Raw genomic sequence first — 21,491 nt, forward strand, 5'->3', positions numbered from 1 at the left:
ACAGAACAAAATGCAAGTCAATGAGCGGCTTTCCCTGTGAGGACTCTCCTGCCGACACTTTCATTCTGGAGAGAAACACAGCCCTGTGAATTAGCACCTTTGAATGCGTTGGCCTGAACCTGGTAGGAAGCCAAAGTTCTTTCAACAATTCTTATTTGATCTGATCAACAATCACTCTGACAGCACTTAGCGTGCTACTGATCCCACCAAAGAGCAATTTTAAGAGACTTCGCATGGGGAGATACGTGTTTCCATTTAAAACACAAAGAGCCTAGTAATCTGTGCCGGAGGCGAAGATTCTGGGCAGAACCGCCATCTATGGTGATAAAAGCAAATCCTGTGTTTCTGGACTCCACATTAAGTTTACTCACACTTGCGGAAGTGCTAATACATGGGGTCATCAAGGATCGACTCTGGGCATTAAATATCAGTGTTGGACGGGAAAGTCTCGAAGCACAAATTCAAACCCTCAGACCCACTCCAGGCCTGCAACTCGGGTCCACGCCTCTACATTTCAACCACGATGCAGCAGAAGGTCCTTCCCCCACCATCTGTCCACAATGCCACAGCCATGGTGTTCAGAGCCACATTTATGCAGACAACTCAGGGATGCAATGGATCATAGGAGCACCCCAAACAACTATGATTTTAAGTCTGTGTCAAGGCAGCTGAGGTCAAATACTGTGCTTGGGCCTCAATGGGAGAAAACAAGGAAAAACCCAGTAGGACTCACCACCTAATTTCACCCTTTCACAAAGGTTTTGTGGTCTGGGCCCTATAGAAACAGAATGAGAGGCACCCTGTGTGCCCCACCGTGAAACATGCTTAGACAACGTATGCTAAGATGTCATTTGAAGATCTGGTTGAAAGCATCACTCCGAGTGTGTCCTCCCATGCCGAGTGGAGAGAACCCAGCAGGGGCGGGAGTGGAGGGGGCACTGTTGACTCGCAGACGGGAGTCCGCCTCAAACACACACTGAGGCTGGGGTAATGGTGTGAGCCCGCTGGAACGAGAGGCACCAGGAATACAGGTGCAGCTGCCTAAACCACGTTCCGCTCAGGGCACTCCAGCTTTCTTTCCAACGAGAGAGGTCCTCTTATGGAACACTTACAATTCAGTTTGGGTTTTTAGTTAAATGCCTAAAGCTCATCAGAATTGGCCCATCTACAACACTTTTGTACCTTCTCTCCAATAATAGGGAGTATAAATACAAAGCTATTTATACTTAGATGTTTCAAATAAGAACAAAGGTAACTGGCTTTTCCAGATTAAAAAGTGTCAAAAATCTGACTTTTTAAAAAAAGATTTATTTATTGGGGGGGTACAAAGGGACAGGGAGAGAGAGAATCTCAAGCAGATTCCCACTGAGCATGAAGCCCGACATAGGGCTTGATCCTAAGGCCCTGAGATCATGACTTGAGCCAAAATCAAGAGTCGGGTGCTTAAATGACTGAGCTACCCAAGTGCCCCCCAAATCTTTTAATGAGTGCAGAAGTGTGCGTATTAAAATGGTCAGAATGGCCAAGAAAAAGAAGCACTGGCTTTTATGCCAAAGACCAAAGGGGTCAGTTACAGCTTAATGACAATTTTACATGTTTTCTGAGTCTCGTCCTGCTTATGCCTTCACTAACTGTACTTGTTGTGAGAGAACATCTGTCTTCTTTTAACCAAGGGACACAATCAGAGAAGCACCAGAGCCAGGAAACATGAGATGGTAGCAGCTGCTAAATATAGAAAGTTGGTAAGTTTTGTTCGGTCAGAAATATTTTATGGGCTGATTTTCACCAAGAGTTTGCAAATCCATGATAGAAAATAATTAAAAACAGCGTTCATATCCTCCCAACAATAAAATACGACATTCACATCACTCTCAACATATGTACTAAAAATAAAAAGTAAGCTTCTTTACCCACGACATTCTAAAACTGTGGTGCCTCGTCCTCAACTTCTCATTTTACAAGCCATATTTCAACATTTTTACCTTTGCTAAAACTTCGTGCGTAAACTAAAAATGCAGCATTCGGGATTAAAATTAAAGTCACAGATGAGATCAAATTCTGTAACCAACAGATGGAAGACAAACCAGAAAAAAGAATCATCCAGGAGGATGAAAAGATTACCATTATTTTTCCTGGAAATCTCTGGCAAGTCTGACTGGTATTGAGGTGAATTTCTTGGCAAGTGATTTTCAGGTAGTTTCTTAGAGGTCTTCAGAGGACAGAGCTCTCGTTCCTTGAGCTCAGCTATGTTTTCTGAAATTTTAATGTCCGTTTCCTTAGGAAACATACATGTCTGTATTCCCTCCTTCATGTGACATTCTGAAGAAGTGTTATTGATAACAATTGTGTTTTTCAGTGTGTTTTCCTCTTTATTCAGTAAGTTTTTAGAAAGGGTTAAATTCTTTTGCAGGTCAACGCTGATGCTACTTGCATACTTGAGGCTGATCCAGTTCTCACCCATGACTTCAGTGCACACGTCCTCCTTCGGGGCAGACAGGGAGCTGCCCAGGGCTGGAGTCTGTTTCTCCTCAGTAGTGGCGATGGCACTGCTGGTGATGGATGGGCTGGGTTTGTGTTTGCTGTAATAGACTGAGCACTTATGCTTCTTCTGAGAATGACCGTAGGTAGCTGGGCTCCTCTTTGGGGCGTTCTGGATCCTGCTTTGTGGAGTGTTCACTGGAAGGCAGCTTTTTCCTCTGCCTTTATCGGAGGTGCCGTAGGTATCAAGAAAGTTCTTACAGTTGCTTCTGAATTAAGAAGAAAGACATTTAACAGAAAGCCAAATGGAATCAAACCCTACCCTTCTGGTTCAAGACCCAGGAGAAAGAGGTATATTAAGGGGTCCTAGCTCTCCTTCTTCCAAAGGCCCATGAGTTTAACAAACTAAGTCCGTCTATGAAGTCTATCTTATTGTAAAAACGATTATAGCTGCCACACCATGACTTCAAGAAAATTTTATGAAGACAAACCTGGAATCAGAGTATTATTTATATTATCTCAAAATCAGAACCGAGTAATATCAAAGGATGAACTCACACACATACACACACAACAAGAATTCTTACTTGTGAGAATGGGAGCTGATTACATCCATCGGATTATTGTTTTGCTGTGAAGATGAGCTAGCATTTTGCCTCTGTCTTGTTTTCATGAATTCCATAAGAATGTACTGTGCTTGTTGGAAGGCTATTAAAATTACACCCAATAGGGACAAACTGAGGAAGAAAGCAAGGAGGTTCATTACTGCATGGTCCTGACCGACATTAAAAAGACCAGCTCTCTTACAGAGGAGCAATGAGTGGTTGATGCAAAAGATCTAAATATAGAGCAATGAATTCCATAAAATGTATCACATCATAATTCTGATGTGAATTAAAGATTTAAAAAGCTCCGAGTTCCTAAAAATGTGCACATTTGTAAGTTTGACATTCCAATTCCATTTTCAAAGGCATTTTCATGATAAAATCACTCCAGAAAGGTCATCCTAGTCTTCCAATCTCAAATTGCCACTGCACCAAGCCAACAGCAGAAACATCCATATTTTCCACTGCGACTGCTAAGGGAAGTATAGGAGCACAATGATCTCTTACACTTCAAGGTCTTGTGACTCTCCTACAGTCTTAAAGCTCATCAGTTACTACTCTACTTCACATATGTTGAGGTTCAAAAAGCCATGTAAATTCCACTCACTTTCACAGTCTTTGAATATGCTGTTTGATGATTCATATGCTTTTTACACCCAAGCAAAATACACTTTCATGCGGCTCTCCTGAAGGTGGTAGCGTACCTGACAAAGAAGACCGTAAGCCTCCAAAACGACTCCTCCCAGCTGGGTCCTGGAACCACATCTGCACACAAGGGCAATAGGTGATGAGGGAGGGTCACATTGAGAGTGAAGCGAAACTCGAGGTCTGCTGCCGTGACAAGCGTCAGCTCGCGGATGACCCAGGAAGAGGTAAAGTCTGGAGTAAACCTGATAAGCAAAGATGCATCTTTATGAACTTAAATTGTTTTAATTTTAGGCACAAAACAAAATAGTTGCAACAGCAGCCATATTTCTTACTTACAATAAACGTTTATATAAAAACAACTTAACATGTCTTACCAATGTAAAAAAAGGTTTTCTTCCCCCACATTATTAAATGCACCACAAAACCTAAATGAGGTTAAAACCCAATGCTTACACAATGCTGATATCCCGGGATGTGTTTGGGGCCAAGGAGAACTGACGACAATCTAGCACTTCGAATCCATAACCTTGGCAATTATATCCATTAATTTTCAGAGATGTCACAGTTATAGGAAGTGGTCCAATATTCTCAACTTTAAAGTTCTTTGTAATAGATAAAATTTGCTTGCTGTCTTTCAGTTCTAGTGAGGACAAAAAGTGATATTTAGTACGTATGAACTGCAAAAATTTATTTCAGAATAATTTACTGAATCAACATTTACTGAATCAATAAACCATGACCTATATTATTAAAATGTGAAAAAAAAATTCAATGTAAGCTCAAAGTATGACTTCTAATTTCTAGAACAGTCATAGATTCTCTTAACACTACCAGGATACAATAAAAACATTTAACAAGTTAAGATTTTTCTTAAGTTAAAAGACCTTCCTAGGTACCAAAAGTAATTAGAATTTCTTCTTTGTTCTTGTACTTATTAAAAGTTAAGGTTACAAGTTTATTCTTCTCAGAAGTCAAGTAACTGGGATACCCCTAGACACCATGCACGCTTCACTCCTGGGATCCTCATACTGAACAGGGACTGGTTAAGGGCACAGGTCTGTGCTTCTAGAAACACAGTTCAAATACCCACTACATTCAGAGGGTAAGTCACTAAGTCCCTGCAACAAAGTGAGACCACATTTTATATGGAAAGTTTAAAAAAAAAAATTAGCACAATTTTAAATTATTCCTATAAATTTATAACCTGCAATCTTTTCCATATAACAACTAAAATTTTATCTAGGTCTGTAGTTTTTATAATTTTCCTTAGTATCATCTTTCAAGGTCAACTCTAAATTACTGAATGAATGAATAAAAAAGTAAATACTCTGAATTTTGAACACAAAAGGTCAATAAATCTTTTCAAACTCAATGCTCAATTAGCAGAGTTTTCTTAAAAAAGAAATTCCCATCAGGCATTAGACAGTGCTACAAACTATCTAATACTTTCACCAACCAGCTTTCTCCATAGGATGCATGGTGTTACACTAAAATGTTTTCAGTGTGTTCCAGAAATTCAAGATAATAATAGGAAAACAAGGAATTTACCAAAAACATTTTACATCTATTGTTTGATTTTTGTCTTGGTTCCTGAGGAAGTTCTTGAAACTAATATAACTATTTTAGAAGCATTTGCTTTAAATACATGCACAATTTGGAAATTTCTAATGCAATGTTTAAATAAGTTTCCAAATCTGCAATGTCTAATACAGTAGTCACTAGATATACATGGCTAAAATTAAAATTAAGTAAATTTAACAGCTCACACCAGCGATACTTTTTTTATATGCTCATTAACCACACATCTCTGCTGTCCTGGGTGACACAGATAAGGAGAATTTGCACTACTGCATAAATTCTACCAGTTAGCAGATCTTTAACTCTTCTTTAACTCTTCTTGACATGATTTTTTTTTTATGAAGATGTAGCTGATAATCAAACTGACATTTCATGCTATTTATCTTAAATATCTATCACTATGCTGATGATTTAGCAATTATACTTCTTACCTAGGTATCATTTAAGTTGGATTAAATATCTAAGGCTATTTTTCTAAGTAGTACTAGCCTATCATATATGCTCGTATGTTCGCCTGATTTAATTATCTGTATCAATGCCATGAATTTACTGTCAATTATGGAATCCTTTTGCCCTTGCCTTTAGCACCAAGCCTTCCCCATTGGAGGGCTACGCGCATGAACTCACGTCGCCGGCAATCCATCAGCGTGGACTCAGGCACCTTGAATCGGAGTGAACCTCCTGCACCTGGAAGCCTTCCACCCACTTTCAGTAACTCTCTGGCTCCGAACCCTTCCACAGCAATCATGTCAATAACCGTCAAGTTATTCCTATTCGGGCAACACATAGAAACACAAAGGCATTACAATAGAATCACAAGACACAGTGTATTTAGACTTAAACATTCCTTGCTGACACAAACAGTTGTATCGTTGTGAAAGAGGAAATTAGTTTAAATAGTGTGTTACCTCTGGCTATCTCCTGGAATTAGAGGGTGTCCATGGGCAATGGAAGCTGCCTGAGCACCAGGAAGGGTGAGGCTGCCCACAGCAAGAACTAGTGAACGCTCTTCATCACCAGGAATGCAAAGCCGTGTTTTCTAATAATCAGCTACCAGGGTGGTGACTGGACTTCCAAGAGGGAAAAAGAAAAAAAAAAAAACTGGGGGGGGGGAACCCTGAAAAATTGGAGACCTCTGAGAAATATTACCAAATTTAGACTAACTGACCAAAAGTGCTTATGAGTGAATGAAGGAGTTTATACTGTAATCGTGACTATAGGAAATTCTGCTTTTGGGATAACTTTAGAAGTAGAATCCTACTGTTTCTATTGAACCAAAGATTTATAATGTCTCCCCATAAATAACCTATATCTACTCGAGTTCTTAGTCATCAAACACAAATTCAGACTAGCTTTGCCTTCTCAGTAACTCAAAGCATGACTGCTAGGACATAAAAAGTTAAATGGACAGATGTTTATTTTTTATTTTTTTTTTTTTAAAGATTTTTTATTTGTTTATTTGACAGAGAGAAATCACAAGTAGATGGAGAGGCAGGCAGAGAGAGAGGGAAGCAGACTCCCTGCCGAGCAGAGAGCCCGATGCGGGCCTCGATCTCAGGACCCTGAGATCATGACCTGAGCCGAAGGCAGCGGCTTAACCCACTGAGCCACCCAGGCGCCCTGGACAGATGTTTAAATGATGCAGACTAGAGTGAAAGCCAGTCCTCATTAACATAAATACTGTAGAAGCAGAGAAGGAATTCATGCCTAATTATGCAAAATACACCAATATCTTTGTATTTTTTTTTAAAGAATTTATTTATTTGACAGAGAGTGAGAGAAGGAGAGAGAGCACAAGTGGGGGGAGCAGCAGATGGAGAGGGGGAAGCAAGCTCCCTGCTGAGCAGGGAGCCCAATGCGGGACTCGAACCCAGGATCCTGAGATTATGACCTGAGCCAAAGGCAGCGGCTTAACCCACTGAGCCACCCAAGTGCCCCAATATCTTTGTATCTTTACCTAAAGAATTAACAATCTTCCACCATTAAAAAGGCTTTAAGTTATGTTATGCTATTGTCTATAGAAAAATACTATCAATACAGAAACATCAAAAATAAATTAAGTACTCTAAATAATTTAGACTTTTCAAAGCCAAGAGAGTTTAACCTGGGATGAGGTAAAGTTGATCTCTATACTTCCCCGGACCTTAGATTTTCAAAGAAGAATGGGTTTAAAATGAAAGACACTACAGGGCATGAGAAGTTAAAATGCTTAACAGAACACACTCCTTTAAAAACTTTAGTACATTTTCCTTTTTCAGGGCATTCACTTGTAGAAAAAAATCATGTGATATATTAAAGGAAGCTCAGAATATGAAAGTCTTTGCCTGCTGATACTAGAAAAGCTTTAAAAAGAAACTAAAATGTCATTTATTAAAAATTGGACCTCTCACCAATGCAGAGAACATCAACACAGATCTGTATTTACTGTAAATTTTTGAAAGAAGACTCTCAATACAGACTACCTAAAGATGAAAAAGATTAAACAATGAAAAACATCAGGTGCTTAAATCAGTTAGCAACCTCTGTCATTTAAAAGAAAGAAAAAGAAGTTTTAAAAAGCCAATGGGCTCAATAATCTTTAGTCCATTGTCCTTTGGGGTTACAGAAATTGCACAAGCAAGGCAGCTATGAGAGTGGAGTAAATCCAAACACTGTGGAATGAAAACATACACAGTAGTGTTTCAATTACTTTTCCAAGCCAAGGTCAGAGGTGTGTGTGTGTGTGTGTGTGTGTGTGTGTGTGTGTGTGTTCTGCCCTTGGAGACTGCAACAGAGGAGATGGTAAGCAAAATACATTGTGACTCTTGGGGAGAAGGGCATGCGGCCTCCACCTTACAAGGCCAGAGGCCCCACCGAAGTAAGCACAGAGCCTCAGGCAGCCTTTACTCTTCCTGACTTGCAACATGGCCTCATCCCTACCCTCCTGACTAAGAGACTAATGTCAGCCTTAACTAAAGAGACTATGGATTCTTGAGATGAGACTTGGATGCATGAAGGGATGGGAAAGAAATGGGCTCCGGGATGGGGAAACACCTACCGGATTAGTATGAGTGATGTAACTTTCCCATAGTCAGCTGGCATGAACACAACACCGACCCTTTTCATCTCCAGAGGCTGCAAATGTAAGTGGAGGATACCAGCCCTGGACTCTTCAGAATGCATGCCCTGCAAATTTAATACGTGCAAGTCAGTGAATCCTGTAAGACAAGCTTCTGTCTACATGCATTTTTGAGGATGACCATGACAGCTCTTCTTTTAATGTCCAGATGAGACTACCCCCATCGACCTACTCAGCTTGTTTACCCTGAGAGCTCACACCAATAAGCAGCTCTCGAACCACAGCTGAGAAGTGTAGGAAGAGGCTGCAGGACAACTGGCCACGGATATCCAAAAGGGGATTTGCTTCCTGGCTCAGAGGGGACTTGTGGCCAGAAGCAGCCTTCTCTGCCAAGATGCTCTGACTGTAACACATCCCTCGGAAAACAGAACAAACAGCCCCTGCTTGAACGCTACGGGGAGCGGACCAGATACCTCTCTGCTGCTGGACACCCCCACATTTCTCTTTCATACTGAGCTTCAGTTTATACAGAAACCATCTTTTATTACATTCGGTCTCTGCACTCAGGAGAAAGATCTCTCTTCACATCCTCCTTGACTTTCCCCAAGATTAACTCTGACCAGATCTTGTGTTCTGAATTTAGCATCCAAGATTGAGTTCTTCATTATTTTTCTTCTTTCCACTGCTTTCCCCAGCTCCTTTTCACTAAAAACAATTTATTAGTTTCTTAGGGCTACAATCACACATCTGCACGGTAACAATGTATTCTTCATTTTTCAATGTGTTTTATCCTGAAACTGCTGCTGGCATGTCCCCATGCTATCTGAGGGAAGAAATAGTGGGTACTTGGCTCGTGTCCATTAGAATTATAAACTTCATGAGGGAAGAAACCTGGCTTTACATAGATTTAATATAAATATTGGATAAAAAGCTGCTGATTTTTAGTATTAAAACTCTAATAAAAACATTCTTTATTAAATAGTTCTTATATGCTGGGCACGAGAATATGATAAGGTCTCTAAGATGCTGAACATTCCATAAACCTTACTGAATCTTCTAGCATTATTGAAAGCAAGAGAGAGGAGGCTATAGAGAGGTTAAGGAATCTGCTCAGGGTCACATAGCAAGCCCATGTTATGACCCTGGGTACGGAATCCTGACTGTGCAATTCCCCCTGCTTTTCACTAAAGGCATTACATTTCTAAAAGCACACCAACATCATAAAAACACGAGCCTTTCTTTACATGACAGAGTTCAAATAAGAATTTTGAGTTAAACTTCTAAGTGTCTCAAAGGCATTCTTATTATTCTTGATGGTAATAGAGACCTTGATGGCAAAAGGTGTGCCTTTTGTTTCCTTGGGGAACCTTTGATAACAGATGGAAAACAAATGAGTTGCACCATTTGTTCAAATCTGAACAGAACATTTATATGTAAAAGAAATTTGGCATTATTTTTGGAATCGTAAATTATGTATGGTTCAACCCCTGGGGCAAAAGATGTCTTAGTATTTTGGACAAATTTACCTCCCAATGGCTCTGGGAGACTGCTCGGTGGAAAAGAGAATGAGAGGGAATGAGCACTGGCAGGCTTGCTAACAAAAACAAGACCGTGCTGCCGCCTAGACCACTTACGAAGAGAAAGAACATTTGCTGTAATGTATTTCCTATTTTAAGTTTCTGTTAAAAATCCACTTAAAAACTTGCTTTGATGAGTTTTAACTCTGAGTTGGAGGTTATCTGTTTTCCCTCTTTCTGTTATCCAAGTTCACCTAGAGCCAACAGTGTATCTTCAGAGGGTTAAGTGCGGAGAAAGAAGCAAATACCCAAGGCATTTAAATATGTGTGTGTTAGAAATATAGTTGTGTGCCTATGTGTGCTTGCGTGTGTGTTTGTACTCATTTAACAGATGCTCTGTGTCTGACTTGATCTCACACATAAGATACTTGTAAGGAAAACACTCAGGTCCTTACAAAGAGCCACGGAACTACTGAGTGGAAACTAAGAAACAAGGCTGCCAAGTCCCCAGACAACATCTTCACCATGTGACATGTTTACTCCTCCTCCTAAGTACTTGTGCAAGACCTCATGAGTGCCCAGGGGCTTAAGTATTTCAGAGAAATCCTTTTTTACAGATGAGGTGAACATCACAGAAACTGGGTGACTTGCTAAAAACATGAAGCCAGTTTGGTGGGAGAAGATTTTTTTAAGTGTATTTTTACCTTATGCGGCCCTAAAAAAAACTGGATGGGGAATCTAAAAGAATTGTAAATTCCCGGGTTTCAAGTTTTATGGTTTTCTACATAGCCCTGATTCAATTGTTATTTCTTCAGTCACATGAATCCAAACTATCAAATTAAAATGATTTACAGGCTAACATGAACTGTGCAGCTCCTGCTGCAGTCGTTAATTGGAAAAATCTGCTATGTATGCTTAATGTCTAGAATATAAAAATAAGAGAGCTGCATATATTATTTAAAGACACTTGAAACACAAATCAGTAAAGCCCATACACTATGTGTATAGTTTGTTTAGCATTCCTTTGCTATTTAAAGAGGACATCCTACCCGGTAAGGGCAAGCTTTGGTGAGCTGGAATTCACCAGTTGTGAAATTAATCATCTGCATATCGGTGCCAAACCTATAAAGAGAAAAAACGTTTGAAATAGCATTCAGATTGCCAATAAAAGAAAGACTAAGATGTGTGCACATACACCTATTATGTGAGCCCACCTATTTGCATACACAATTCACCCCGTCCTGGCACTACCATGTCCCACCCCCAGAACTGTACCTGGTGTAATGGGAGTGCTCAATAAATATTCATGAATGAATGACTTTGGCAGCACACAAAGTAAAGAAGCATGTGGTAAAAAAAGTTCTAAATATGAAGCATTTTTTTTCTCCAAATGGTCCATTCGGAACCTGACAGGAAGTGACTCTCAACCAAGGAAAATTTGATCTCCCAGGGGATGACTGGCAGTACCTGGAGACATTTTTGTTTACCACAGCTGGGGAGGTCCTACTGGCACCTCTTGGGGAGAAGCCAGGGGAGCTCCTAAACATCCTCCGAAACACAGGACAGCCCCCCTCCCCCAAACAGAAAATCATCTTGTCCAAAATGTCAGTAGTGCTGAAATTGAGAAACCCTGGGATCAGAGTAGGTTCTACTAAGCCAAGGAAAAAAAACATTCCAAGTGAAACTGTGATTGCTTCGTAAAAATCACGTAGGACGTGAATATCTAACATCTTTCAAGCCATGAATGAAAAGGATTATCATCTTTTCTTTTTTAATGCTCGATTAAAATGTACTAACACCCTACACACATTTTCTTGAATTGCCCAGAGATCATTGTGATTTAGATTCTAAATTTTAGGAGTATATGTGGGAAAATCACAGTTGTAAAGATTCCCTGGTCAAAGAAAATAGTATCTGCTCGGAACTAGCCTTGACATAGTACAGTGAAGCTGCCACATGGTGCCACATGCTGACAAAGGGAAGTGGCCATTTCCATTGAGGCCTATGCCCCGAGGAGATGGGGATCCAGGTACCAGGATTAATACAGTTTACACCCACATACAGGTTCCAGGTGAAAAATGTGAAGGACTTGGAATAATCCTGAGTTATAACAGCATTTCCCAAACCCTGTCAGAAAGTCTTCTACCAGGCGCTTTACCATTTATGGAGCAGACGCACTGCAGCCTCAGGCTTAGGATACAAGGAGAGAGGCAGGAGCTGCATGGAGACTGGCCAAGAGGAAGGATTCTTCACCACAAAGTACTTCACCTAGATATGGGGAAAGGCAAATCAAAACCCAGAGAAGGACAAGGCATTGCCCCTGAAATAAGCCTGCAAAAAATTCATAACCTGAATCTGTTCACAAGGCACCATCATGTAAATCAAATCGAGGGACATTTTAGAAAATAAAGAGCCTGCCCACTTCAACCATGTCTCTGCTATGAAAGACAACAAAAGGTTCAGGAAGACTACAGGTGACAAAAAAGACACGATTACACAATTCAAGATCCTGAACTGGATCCTGAACTGGCGGGAAAAAACAAAACAAAACAAAAAACATACCATAAAGTATGTGAGTGGGATAACTGGGAAAATCTGAATATTGACTGCAGACCAGGTAACATTATGCTGATTGATGTCACATTTTCTGATTCTGATAATTACACTCTGGCAGGTGGGAAGATGCTCCTGTCCTCCGGAAAATCCCATGGAAGTGGAGGTAAGAGGGGCACTGCATCTGATACTCTCAAATGGCTCACAAAAGTGCGTGTGGTATGTATGTGCAGAGCGAGAAAAGCAATGATAAAGCAAATGTGGCAAACATAGAAAACTGTGAATCCTGATGAAGCATGATCAGGAGTTCTTGGTACTATTCTGGAAACTTTTAAGTTGAAATGGTTTAAAAATGAACATCTTTTTGAGAGTCTTCAGATGCCACCCCTAAGAAACCCAGTGAGTGCCTCACAGCGTGGAAATTATCACCCAGACCACATGTGACGCAGGCAGCTCTTTGGCAGTGAGACGGGGGACGCACATGGAAGCCTGCTGCTGTCCCTTCATTGCCTGGGCCTTCCTCTGGGCCTCCCTAGCTCCTCGAGGGAGACACACACGAGGGAGGGAGTCGGCACACTAAGGACAGAGAGCAACGTGATGGTGGAGAAATGATTTAAGAAAAAAAAAAAAAGGCACCTGGGTGGCTCAATCAGTTAAGCATCTGCCTTCGGCTTAGGTCATGATCCCAGGGTCCTGGGATCGAGCCCAGCATCAGGCTCTCTGCTCATCAGGAAGCCGACTTCTCCCCATGTCTGCTGCTCCCCCTGCTTGCGCGCGCTCTTTCCCTCCCTCTCTGACAAATAAATAAATAAAATCTTAAAAAATAAATTTAAAATTAAAAAAAATAAAGTCTTAAAAAAAAAAGATTTATTCTGTTCATAATTGAACACTTTCTTGGCAGATAGATTTTGAATTGAAAACAAATTTCAGAAAGTGTATTTATTTCATGCATTTTCAGTCTGTTTTGACTTTTACTCATTTTGTTCTTGTGGTATCTCCCTACTAAATGCACTAAAAAGCTTACGTGTGCTGCTTAAAATGAATTTAAATTATCTTTGGTTCTGGGACAGTATTCTCAAGGTGGAAAGACTGGTAACTCAAGAACCCAAGAGCTGAGGCGTCCCTGACAAGGAGACCCGCGACCCTCACCACGGTGCTCCTCAGGGCAGTTGCGCTGAAGTTTAACACCAGGCTGGGCTCTGCAATCAAACGAGGCAGAAGGAAAACAAAGGGTTCTGACTCCTTGGATTTCTTCAAGCGGCCAAACCGAGTCATTCCTAAAACAGTCCTCCTGTGTAATTCATAAAGAAAGAAATTACTGTGAAAAATCATTTTGACATAGGAAAAAAATGAAATCACTAAATACCAATCCCACTAAAAGGATCAAGGGTTCTTGGGGGGGAAAACAGGGCTTATTCTGAGTCTGGGGAAAAGAAAGTACAAAATGATCCTGAAACATCCTGTCTTACTGGAAAGCAAGGGAATGCTCAAAGAATGAATGGTAAGAATGTTTAAGGACCCACAAGGTAGCCTAAAGGGGCTCTCACTGGCCAAATCTTGGACAACTTAGCAGCAGAAATAATAATTGTGGTAGATGGTGCTAATGAATAAAGAATCCACAGGGATGCTCAAAAAGAATGTAGAATGAACAAAATAATTAGAAACATCACCATTTTGCAGCCATCACTCTAACAACGAATAAATCCGCACAAGAATTATCAGTGACATGTTCTTAGGGAACAGGAAATTTATCATTTTAAATTATCATAGCATGTATTACTTATTAATTACTTATTAAAGGAAAAATCCATCTATAATGGAGAGAGCTCTGTCACACATACAATGGGGAGTGTCAAGTGATTCAACTTATCACCAATAGTGGGACAAATTGACATTATGTCCTTTCAGAGACTAACCAAGTAGTCAACACTCTTCCCCAAAACTGTTTAATGTGAGTGTAAACTTGAAGAAACAATTCGCAAAACCCACAGTGCTGAAGGTTCTATAAGACAACTGGCTAAGACTCTCTCTAAAGTGCCAACATTATGAAATTGAAGAAGGGGGGGGCAAAGAAACATATCTAAAGAAAATTAAGAAAACATGGGCGCCTGGGTGGCTCAGTGGGTTAGGCCGCTGCCTTCGGTTCAGGTCATGATCTCAGGGTCCTGGGATCGATTCCCGCATCGGGCTCTCTGCTCAGCCTGCTTCCTCCTCTGCCTGCCTCTCTGCCTACTTGTGATCTCTCTCTGTCAAATAAATAAATAAAATCTTAAAAAAAAAAAAGAAAGAAAATTAAGAAAACATGACCAAATGCAATACATGACCCTTAAATGGGTCCTGGATTTTAAAAAAGGAACAAGAAAAAGACAGCTATAATGGATATTTGTGGGTCAAACAGAGAAATCCGAATACAGATTGTGTAACTAGGTAATTTGACTGTATCAATGTTAAATTTGTGGGGTATATAATGGTAGTGTAGTTCTACATAGGAGGATATTCTCCTGAGGAAATAAAATATTTTCTAATAAACTACTGAGGGTTGAAGTACAATAATGTGCAGCTTACTTTCAAATGACTGAGCAAAAAGAAAACGTGTGTGTGGGGGGGTGTATACAAAGATACAGAGGTCGAGAGAGAAATAAAACAAGAGTGGTAAAATGTGAACAATGGCTGAATCCAGATGAGGAATATTTGAGTATTCATAGCACTACAGTTGCAACATTTCTGAGGCTGGAAATTTGTCAAAATAAAAGGCCGAAGAGAAATACTAATTACTGAAAACTCAGTCATGCAATTTCAATAAAGTACTACACAGTAGTGTCCTCTTCCCCAACCCAGTGCTGAAGGAAAGGTGAACACAGAAGACATACTTGCAGCCGTCACCAGTTTTAAATTTCTTCCATCTTTCATACAATTTATTGGCAAATTCTGAATCCACGTCCCAGGTAGACTGATCCAGAGAAAGACTCCCTTCCCAATTAGGATTTTCTACAAGTTAGATCAGATGTAATATTTAGATGTACAGGAAATGCAGTTCAGTTAGGAAAGAACGCTGTCAAACTTCTCAAACTGAGAGGACTGCCAAGCAAATCAACACCCACCCCTTTCCTCTGACTGGTTTACTAGGAGTCCCTCTAACCCAATGGTAGATGATAAATCAAATAAACATGTATAAAACAAAACTAAATCGAATTATGTAAAGGTAATAACATAAAAGACACATGGCTCATGAATACAGCCTGAAACAAGTTAAAATTATTCTTAGAACATTTTTAACAGCTTTCAGTCTAACAGGCTAAACTGCTTCTCTGTAAACAGAGCTGGTCATCACCCAAGTGTTTCGGTTGCTATGATCAGTGCTGCTGGACCAACGGCTGGGCCTGAAGAAGGTGCATGTTTATATTTACAACCTGGCCTCCCATTCACCTCGCTCTCTCTGCTTATCTATTCTGTCTGATCTGTGCTAAAGATCGTACCAGGATGAACAAGTGGGAATCTCCCCAAAGACATCTTGTACTGTACTATAACAGTCTCTTTACATTAAATATTTTAATCAACCAGAAGGCAGGAAAAGGCTTAGAAAGAGCTTCTATATCAGCCCTATGCATTTCAGTCCCATACCACAACTAGCACTGCCTGCGAGATGTTTAGGCTCCTATAACTAAAGTCTTCAAATGCAACCCCAACAGGTTATTTTTACTAACTTGTCAGCCCTTTTATAACAGAACCAGAACCTTTCATTTTTTTCCTGGATACAAGGTTGCTGTGACCATCAAATTATGTGTATGGGAAAAAAATCCCTTAAACAAAAAATCCAAGCTCTTGAAGGGGACATTATTTACCCAAGTACCTTGGGGGATTTTTTGGAGGATTCTTAACAATTTCAAGTCATTCTGTAAATCATCATGCTCTTTAAGAATAAATTATGATAAAATTATGTTTACAGTATTGATTATTCCATCTACAAATGCTGTTTTTCCTCACTACTTCCCACCCAGCCCCAAACTAGATTTCTACAGAAAGCCTAAGGGCAAAATACTTACCTGTTTTTGATTTTCCCATGAAATAATGCATGCCACAATGTGCTATCACTTCAAAACCCAGACTCCCTTCCTAGATTGAAAAGTAATATATGAATAACTTAAAACACAACACTAAACATAAAAATCCTAATGCACTCAAATGCGAAGCAGACAATGGCTTCCACCTTGGCGAATTTCTCTTTAACTGGAAGCCAAACAACAAGAAAGTGAATTCTTGGCTTCCCTTCTGCTTGAATGAAAGTTGTGAACTCCCTCTTATAGGAAGGATCACGGTAGGGGATTCTGCACAGACATCAATGCCCACAGTGTCAATCCTTGGGTCCCAAAAACACAAAGGTGCCTTCTGAAGTAGAGGTTAATTTCAGGACACTCCTGATAGGTTTTTCTGTTTTTGTTTTTTAACTGTAATCTTCTGAAAAGCAGTATACCAATCTATAGTAACTCCTAAGCCACTTGGGACATTTAAACTGATGTTTCACTTCTTACAGGTTGGGAAAGCACAGACTTGCTACTCCAAATATACGTGAAACCTGCCTCCTCCCTCCCACAAGTAGCTCTTCTTAAAATGCGACTCTTGATTGGAAAAAGGAAGTTTCTAAGAAATCTCCCCTGCTCAAAATACAGATGAATGGAATTAACCTGACATCTTGTGTAGTTTAAGGTCCTACCTATAAGCCTGTAGCTAAGCATGAGGCATTTCTACCTATGAAACACCAATGCTAATAAGTGAGAAAAATCATAAAGATGGTTGCATGAATGTCTCATAGTGAAAAATTAGAACCCAGCGTTATACAGTAAGAGCTTGGATCAAAAAGAAGCAATAACAGTAACCAAATGAAAATAAATAAACATTAAGAAAAAAAATGAGACATGTTTAAGATAAGATCTAAATTAAATAGGCTTACCCAGGTTTTAGAAAGCATTTAAATTGAGAACCTTTCAGGTTTTAGGTTTGGCCCACTAAAGAAATGCGAGGATTACAAGCAACAGGGAGTCACTTACCAGAGGCCTAACTAAAGCATTTAACCATCTAGTTTGCTTCAATTCATTGCTGATATGCAACAAAAGCTCAACTGTGCCTTCTATACCAAGCATATATTCCTTGCTCTTCAAATTTTGGAAACAAATGAAAATGATATTTATCTATTTGTATTATCTTATTTTATTCAAAAACCTCAAATTACTTTATGAAAAAGAGAAACTTTTTCCAAATAAAGAGTTCCTATTTAAACAACTGACCATCTAAAAATGGCCTGGTACTACCCTTCAAAATTCTTAGATAGACTTAGAGAACATAAACTTAACTGCCAATAAAACCCAAGCACCGTTAAGTTCACAGACAGTAATTATTACGAAAGTTATAACACATAGGGTTATAAATGATACCTTGGATGGGGCTGAGTAAATCTGTAGAGGTATTGCAAAAACAGCACCTATGTTTGTAGTCAAAAACACATTGGTGAATAGGTTTATCGCAATGTCTTTAACAGCAAGTTTCAAAGAAAATATATTCCAACAGCCTGGAGGTAGAAATAAAGGGCCAGCGAAATTCAGAATCTAAAAGGAAAAAAAGTAAGAGAAATTACTTTTCCTAACACTAATTATGATTAAGACCCTTAGAAAGCGTGATACTAAAGTTCTTCTGTACTTTTAAAAAATATAATCTTACTTATTTCCAGGTCAAAGACTGAAATTTTTTTTATACAAATGACAGGTTTTAAATGTTTTATATGCTACTATTTTTAAAATTCACGAAAGCGATCTTGAAATTTTCATGTGTGGTATTTTGAAAAAGTTTACTTTGTCATTAATTAAGCTTACTTTTAATAAATATAATCTTTTTAGTATAAGCTATACATTGTAATCTTTTTGAACAATGCTAAGAACAAATATCATTTCAGAATATATATTGAACAACAGTTTAAAAAAATAAAGGAGATCCCAGAAGTAATTCTGAAAACATTAAAAGAAAAATACCTGCTTTAAAAATCAGAAGTAAAATGGTATTTTATAAATATTAATTCCACAGCATCTGACCTTATACAAAGCTTCAAATGGGATAAAACCTGGATAAAAATACCATTCATACCTTTACAACATGCTTGGTCTCCTTGGAAACAAACACATCTTTTAATACAACACTGCGGTCAAAATGGTTGAGGTACCACATTGACCAAACTCCCGAGGTGTTCTCGTGAGCCTCTATGTAAAACTGGGTTGCAGAGGAGTCCATTCTAAAATACCTGTGAACACAGGACATGCATGCCATCAGCCCGGAGTGTGAGATGGCCATTAGCATTCACCGTGCCTCAGAGTGCAGAAAGAAGAGCATCACAGAATGTCAGAGAATAAAGGTCAGGAGTGCTAGGAAACAAGCTTCGAGATGGCCTTCTTCAACTTTCATGCCCACAAGGGGAGCACCCAAAGGCCAGAGGATAAGGGAGCAGGCCAGGACCAGACCAGCTCATGGAGGCCGCCAGGGCAAAGCCAGGACCCAAAGGCACAGTCTCTTCCTTTTCCCACACCTGGCTCCCTGGCCCAGGACCTGTGCCTCAAACTGAACCATCCGTTTCCTCTCTCCCATTCTGCAGCCAGGCCCCCAACTGCTTGTTAGCAAGGTTAATGCATGGAAGGCAAGTCCCGAGAGAGAGTATCATACACATCTTATGAGTCACATTTTCAAATTCCTGTGAGATGAAAGTAAACAAATGAGCATATGATTCGAGGGAAAGTGGAATCACCCTACCCTTGAACCACAGGAGAGGACAGACATGCTTTTAGTGTTGAAGTCTTTTTTATTTTCTTCATGTCTTCTTTAACTCCACTGTCACACGACGTAGCTGTTTTCAAGACACAAAGAAATAAATGTGAAGCGTAACCCTCTTTTCTTTCCTTACCCTGAAAGAAAACAGTATCTATGTTTTATTTATAACTTCCTAATTACTCCACTTTTCAGCCTCCATTAAAACCGTGCATCAGATATCAGTGGTAAAATCCTTTCTCAACACTCCTATCTTTTTCTCCACTGGCTTGTTGCCAATCTTCTGGAACATGGTGTTTTCCACCCTCCCCCCACATCCACCCCTTTTTTAAACCAACCTCTCATTTCTTCTTTTGGGGGAAAAGAGAGAGAGAGAGAGAGAGAACACTGTGGCTTCTCTTTACAAAAATCTGCATTCACCTTAAACATAGGAAAGTAGTTCTGCCAGGGATGACAAAAGTGAGACATGACGCTCCACTGGGTGGGGTGAAGAGAAGCACGTAGAGACATGAGCAAGAAAGCAAGACAACCAAAATAGCAAGAAAGAGCTTCACAGTGAAAGTAGGAATGAAGTCCAAAACACTGTGAATTATCAAAACCACATTTAAGCTTTCCATGAGCTAGGCTGTAGTAGTAAGGTACTGGTACAGAATTCTTATAATACTCAAGTCTTTTATTTGAGAGAGACAAGAGAGAAACATCGAGCACGAGGGGGGAAAGGGGCAGAGGGAGAGGGATAGGCAGACTCCGTGCTGAGCCAGGAGCCCTACTTAGGGCTTGACTGAGCTGAAAGCAGATACTTACCCAACTAAGCCACCCAGGATCCCCTAGTCCTTTGTTTTTTTTTCTTTTCTTAAGTTACATACATGGCTCCAAAAAGTATTCAAACACTAACGAAAATGTGAAAGTAGAGTCTATCGTTCACCTGAGTCCCCAATCATCGTTAACAACTGCTAGCAGGTTCTTATGCATTCATCCAGTGTTCTGCACACACACAAGTACACAGACACCCTTTAAACAGCACCCAGTGTGCACACAATGCTTGCTCGTGTGTCTCCTAAAAGCTGCGGAGCACACCCTCCTGGAGATGCATGACAATTTCACCAGCCCCCTACTGATGGATGGGGACACTGCTCTGCCTCCCCGGCAGGGCCCATTTCTGCAGGTACAGTTGTGCATACGTACATGAGTGTATCTGTAGATGGTTCCTTGATGGAGAAGGATCAAATAGCATCTATGTGAATTTTAAAAGTTCACAGACTGTCAATTTTCCCTCCAAAAAAGCCTGTGTTGGTTTATACTCTTGTTAAAAACAACTGTTTTTTCCACTAATCACTACCAACACAGAATATTGACAATGTTTTTATCTTTACTGATCTAAGTAATAAATTATATTTCATTTGCTGCTTTAATTGACAGTTCTTGAAATATAAGTGAAGCAGGGCATGTTTTCATATGCTTAAAACCATCTGCATTTTTTTACAGAATTCTGCCATAAATAAATAAGAACCCAAAGCAAGGACTGGGTTTATGCTCACGAGATCTGTATTGCGTTCTACACCAAGAAATACAATGAGGGCAGCAGAATTCTCGAACTGTGAAAGCAGCCCCTCCACCAAACACATGTACATCCTGCTCTCTCAAATCACCAACTCAGTTAACCTTTAAATGCAAAATCTTACACGTGTGGCAGAATAAAAGTTGAATCTACAATCATTTTTTCCATCATTCTCTCTTAGACCTCTGAAGGCTGCAGTATTTTACTCAAACCCATTCACTTTCTGAAAACCTCGCTTATTACTCTATAGCTCTAAGTCATTTCCCAGAAAGAATGATCGTAATTGGATAATGAAAATAAAAAAGACAATCTCTGATATTCTTAAAAACTGTACCTTTGCAAGTGAAAGAGGCGATTTTTGTAAAGTTGGTTGTTGAAGTAGGTAGGAGGACTGGTTCAAACTGCAGGGACAGAGCATCTCTCTGTGAGAAATGATGTACATCCTACAGGAAAAAAAAAAATCCAAGTTACTATTCTTAGCTGGGTATTTATCCAATTTGAATCAAATCTGTTCAAAGAGCTAAGTAGCTCAGACTGGCGTACAAGCAATTGCTCAGTGTATGTGTCTAGAAGAGTATGAAGAGGGTGCCGATAACCTTCATCCTAATATGGGGTCCAGCAAGGGAAAATGGGTGTAAATTAAAGCAAAGGAGAATTGAGACAAGTGTTCCTGTATCTGTTCCTGAACAATT

General features: G+C 39.8%; 1 protein-coding gene across 2 annotated transcripts in view; it reads right to left on the reverse strand.

The window, feature by feature from the left end:
• Nucleotides 1-21,491, reverse strand: part of TMEM131L (transmembrane 131 like) — a 162,007-nt gene that overhangs the window by 25,932 nt on the left and 114,584 nt on the right. For both annotated transcript variants that reach the window (XM_059375078.1, XM_059375070.1), the window contains exons 11-25: nucleotides 21,134-21,242; nucleotides 19,227-19,320; nucleotides 18,570-18,723; nucleotides 17,867-18,037; nucleotides 16,481-16,550; nucleotides 15,308-15,425; nucleotides 13,587-13,728; nucleotides 12,043-12,152; nucleotides 10,934-11,006; nucleotides 8,347-8,474; nucleotides 5,937-6,079; nucleotides 4,185-4,371; nucleotides 3,788-3,973; nucleotides 3,066-3,215; nucleotides 2,122-2,747 (exon numbers count right to left, since the gene is read on the reverse strand). In XM_059375078.1, the coding sequence (XP_059231061.1) occupies nucleotides 2,122-2,747; nucleotides 3,066-3,215; nucleotides 3,788-3,973; nucleotides 4,185-4,371; nucleotides 5,937-6,079; nucleotides 8,347-8,474; nucleotides 10,934-11,006; nucleotides 12,043-12,152; nucleotides 13,587-13,728; nucleotides 15,308-15,425; nucleotides 16,481-16,550; nucleotides 17,867-18,037; nucleotides 18,570-18,723; nucleotides 19,227-19,320; nucleotides 21,134-21,242 (2,461 nt within the window). The remainder of the gene's footprint in view (nucleotides 1-2,121; nucleotides 2,748-3,065; nucleotides 3,216-3,787; nucleotides 3,974-4,184; nucleotides 4,372-5,936; nucleotides 6,080-8,346; nucleotides 8,475-10,933; nucleotides 11,007-12,042; nucleotides 12,153-13,586; nucleotides 13,729-15,307; nucleotides 15,426-16,480; nucleotides 16,551-17,866; nucleotides 18,038-18,569; nucleotides 18,724-19,226; nucleotides 19,321-21,133; nucleotides 21,243-21,491) is intronic.

This window comes from Mustela nigripes, chromosome 1 (genome assembly GCF_022355385.1).
Source record: "Mustela nigripes isolate SB6536 chromosome 1, MUSNIG.SB6536, whole genome shotgun sequence".
In the NCBI taxonomy this organism is placed as follows: Eukaryota; Metazoa; Chordata; class Mammalia; order Carnivora; family Mustelidae; genus Mustela; species Mustela nigripes.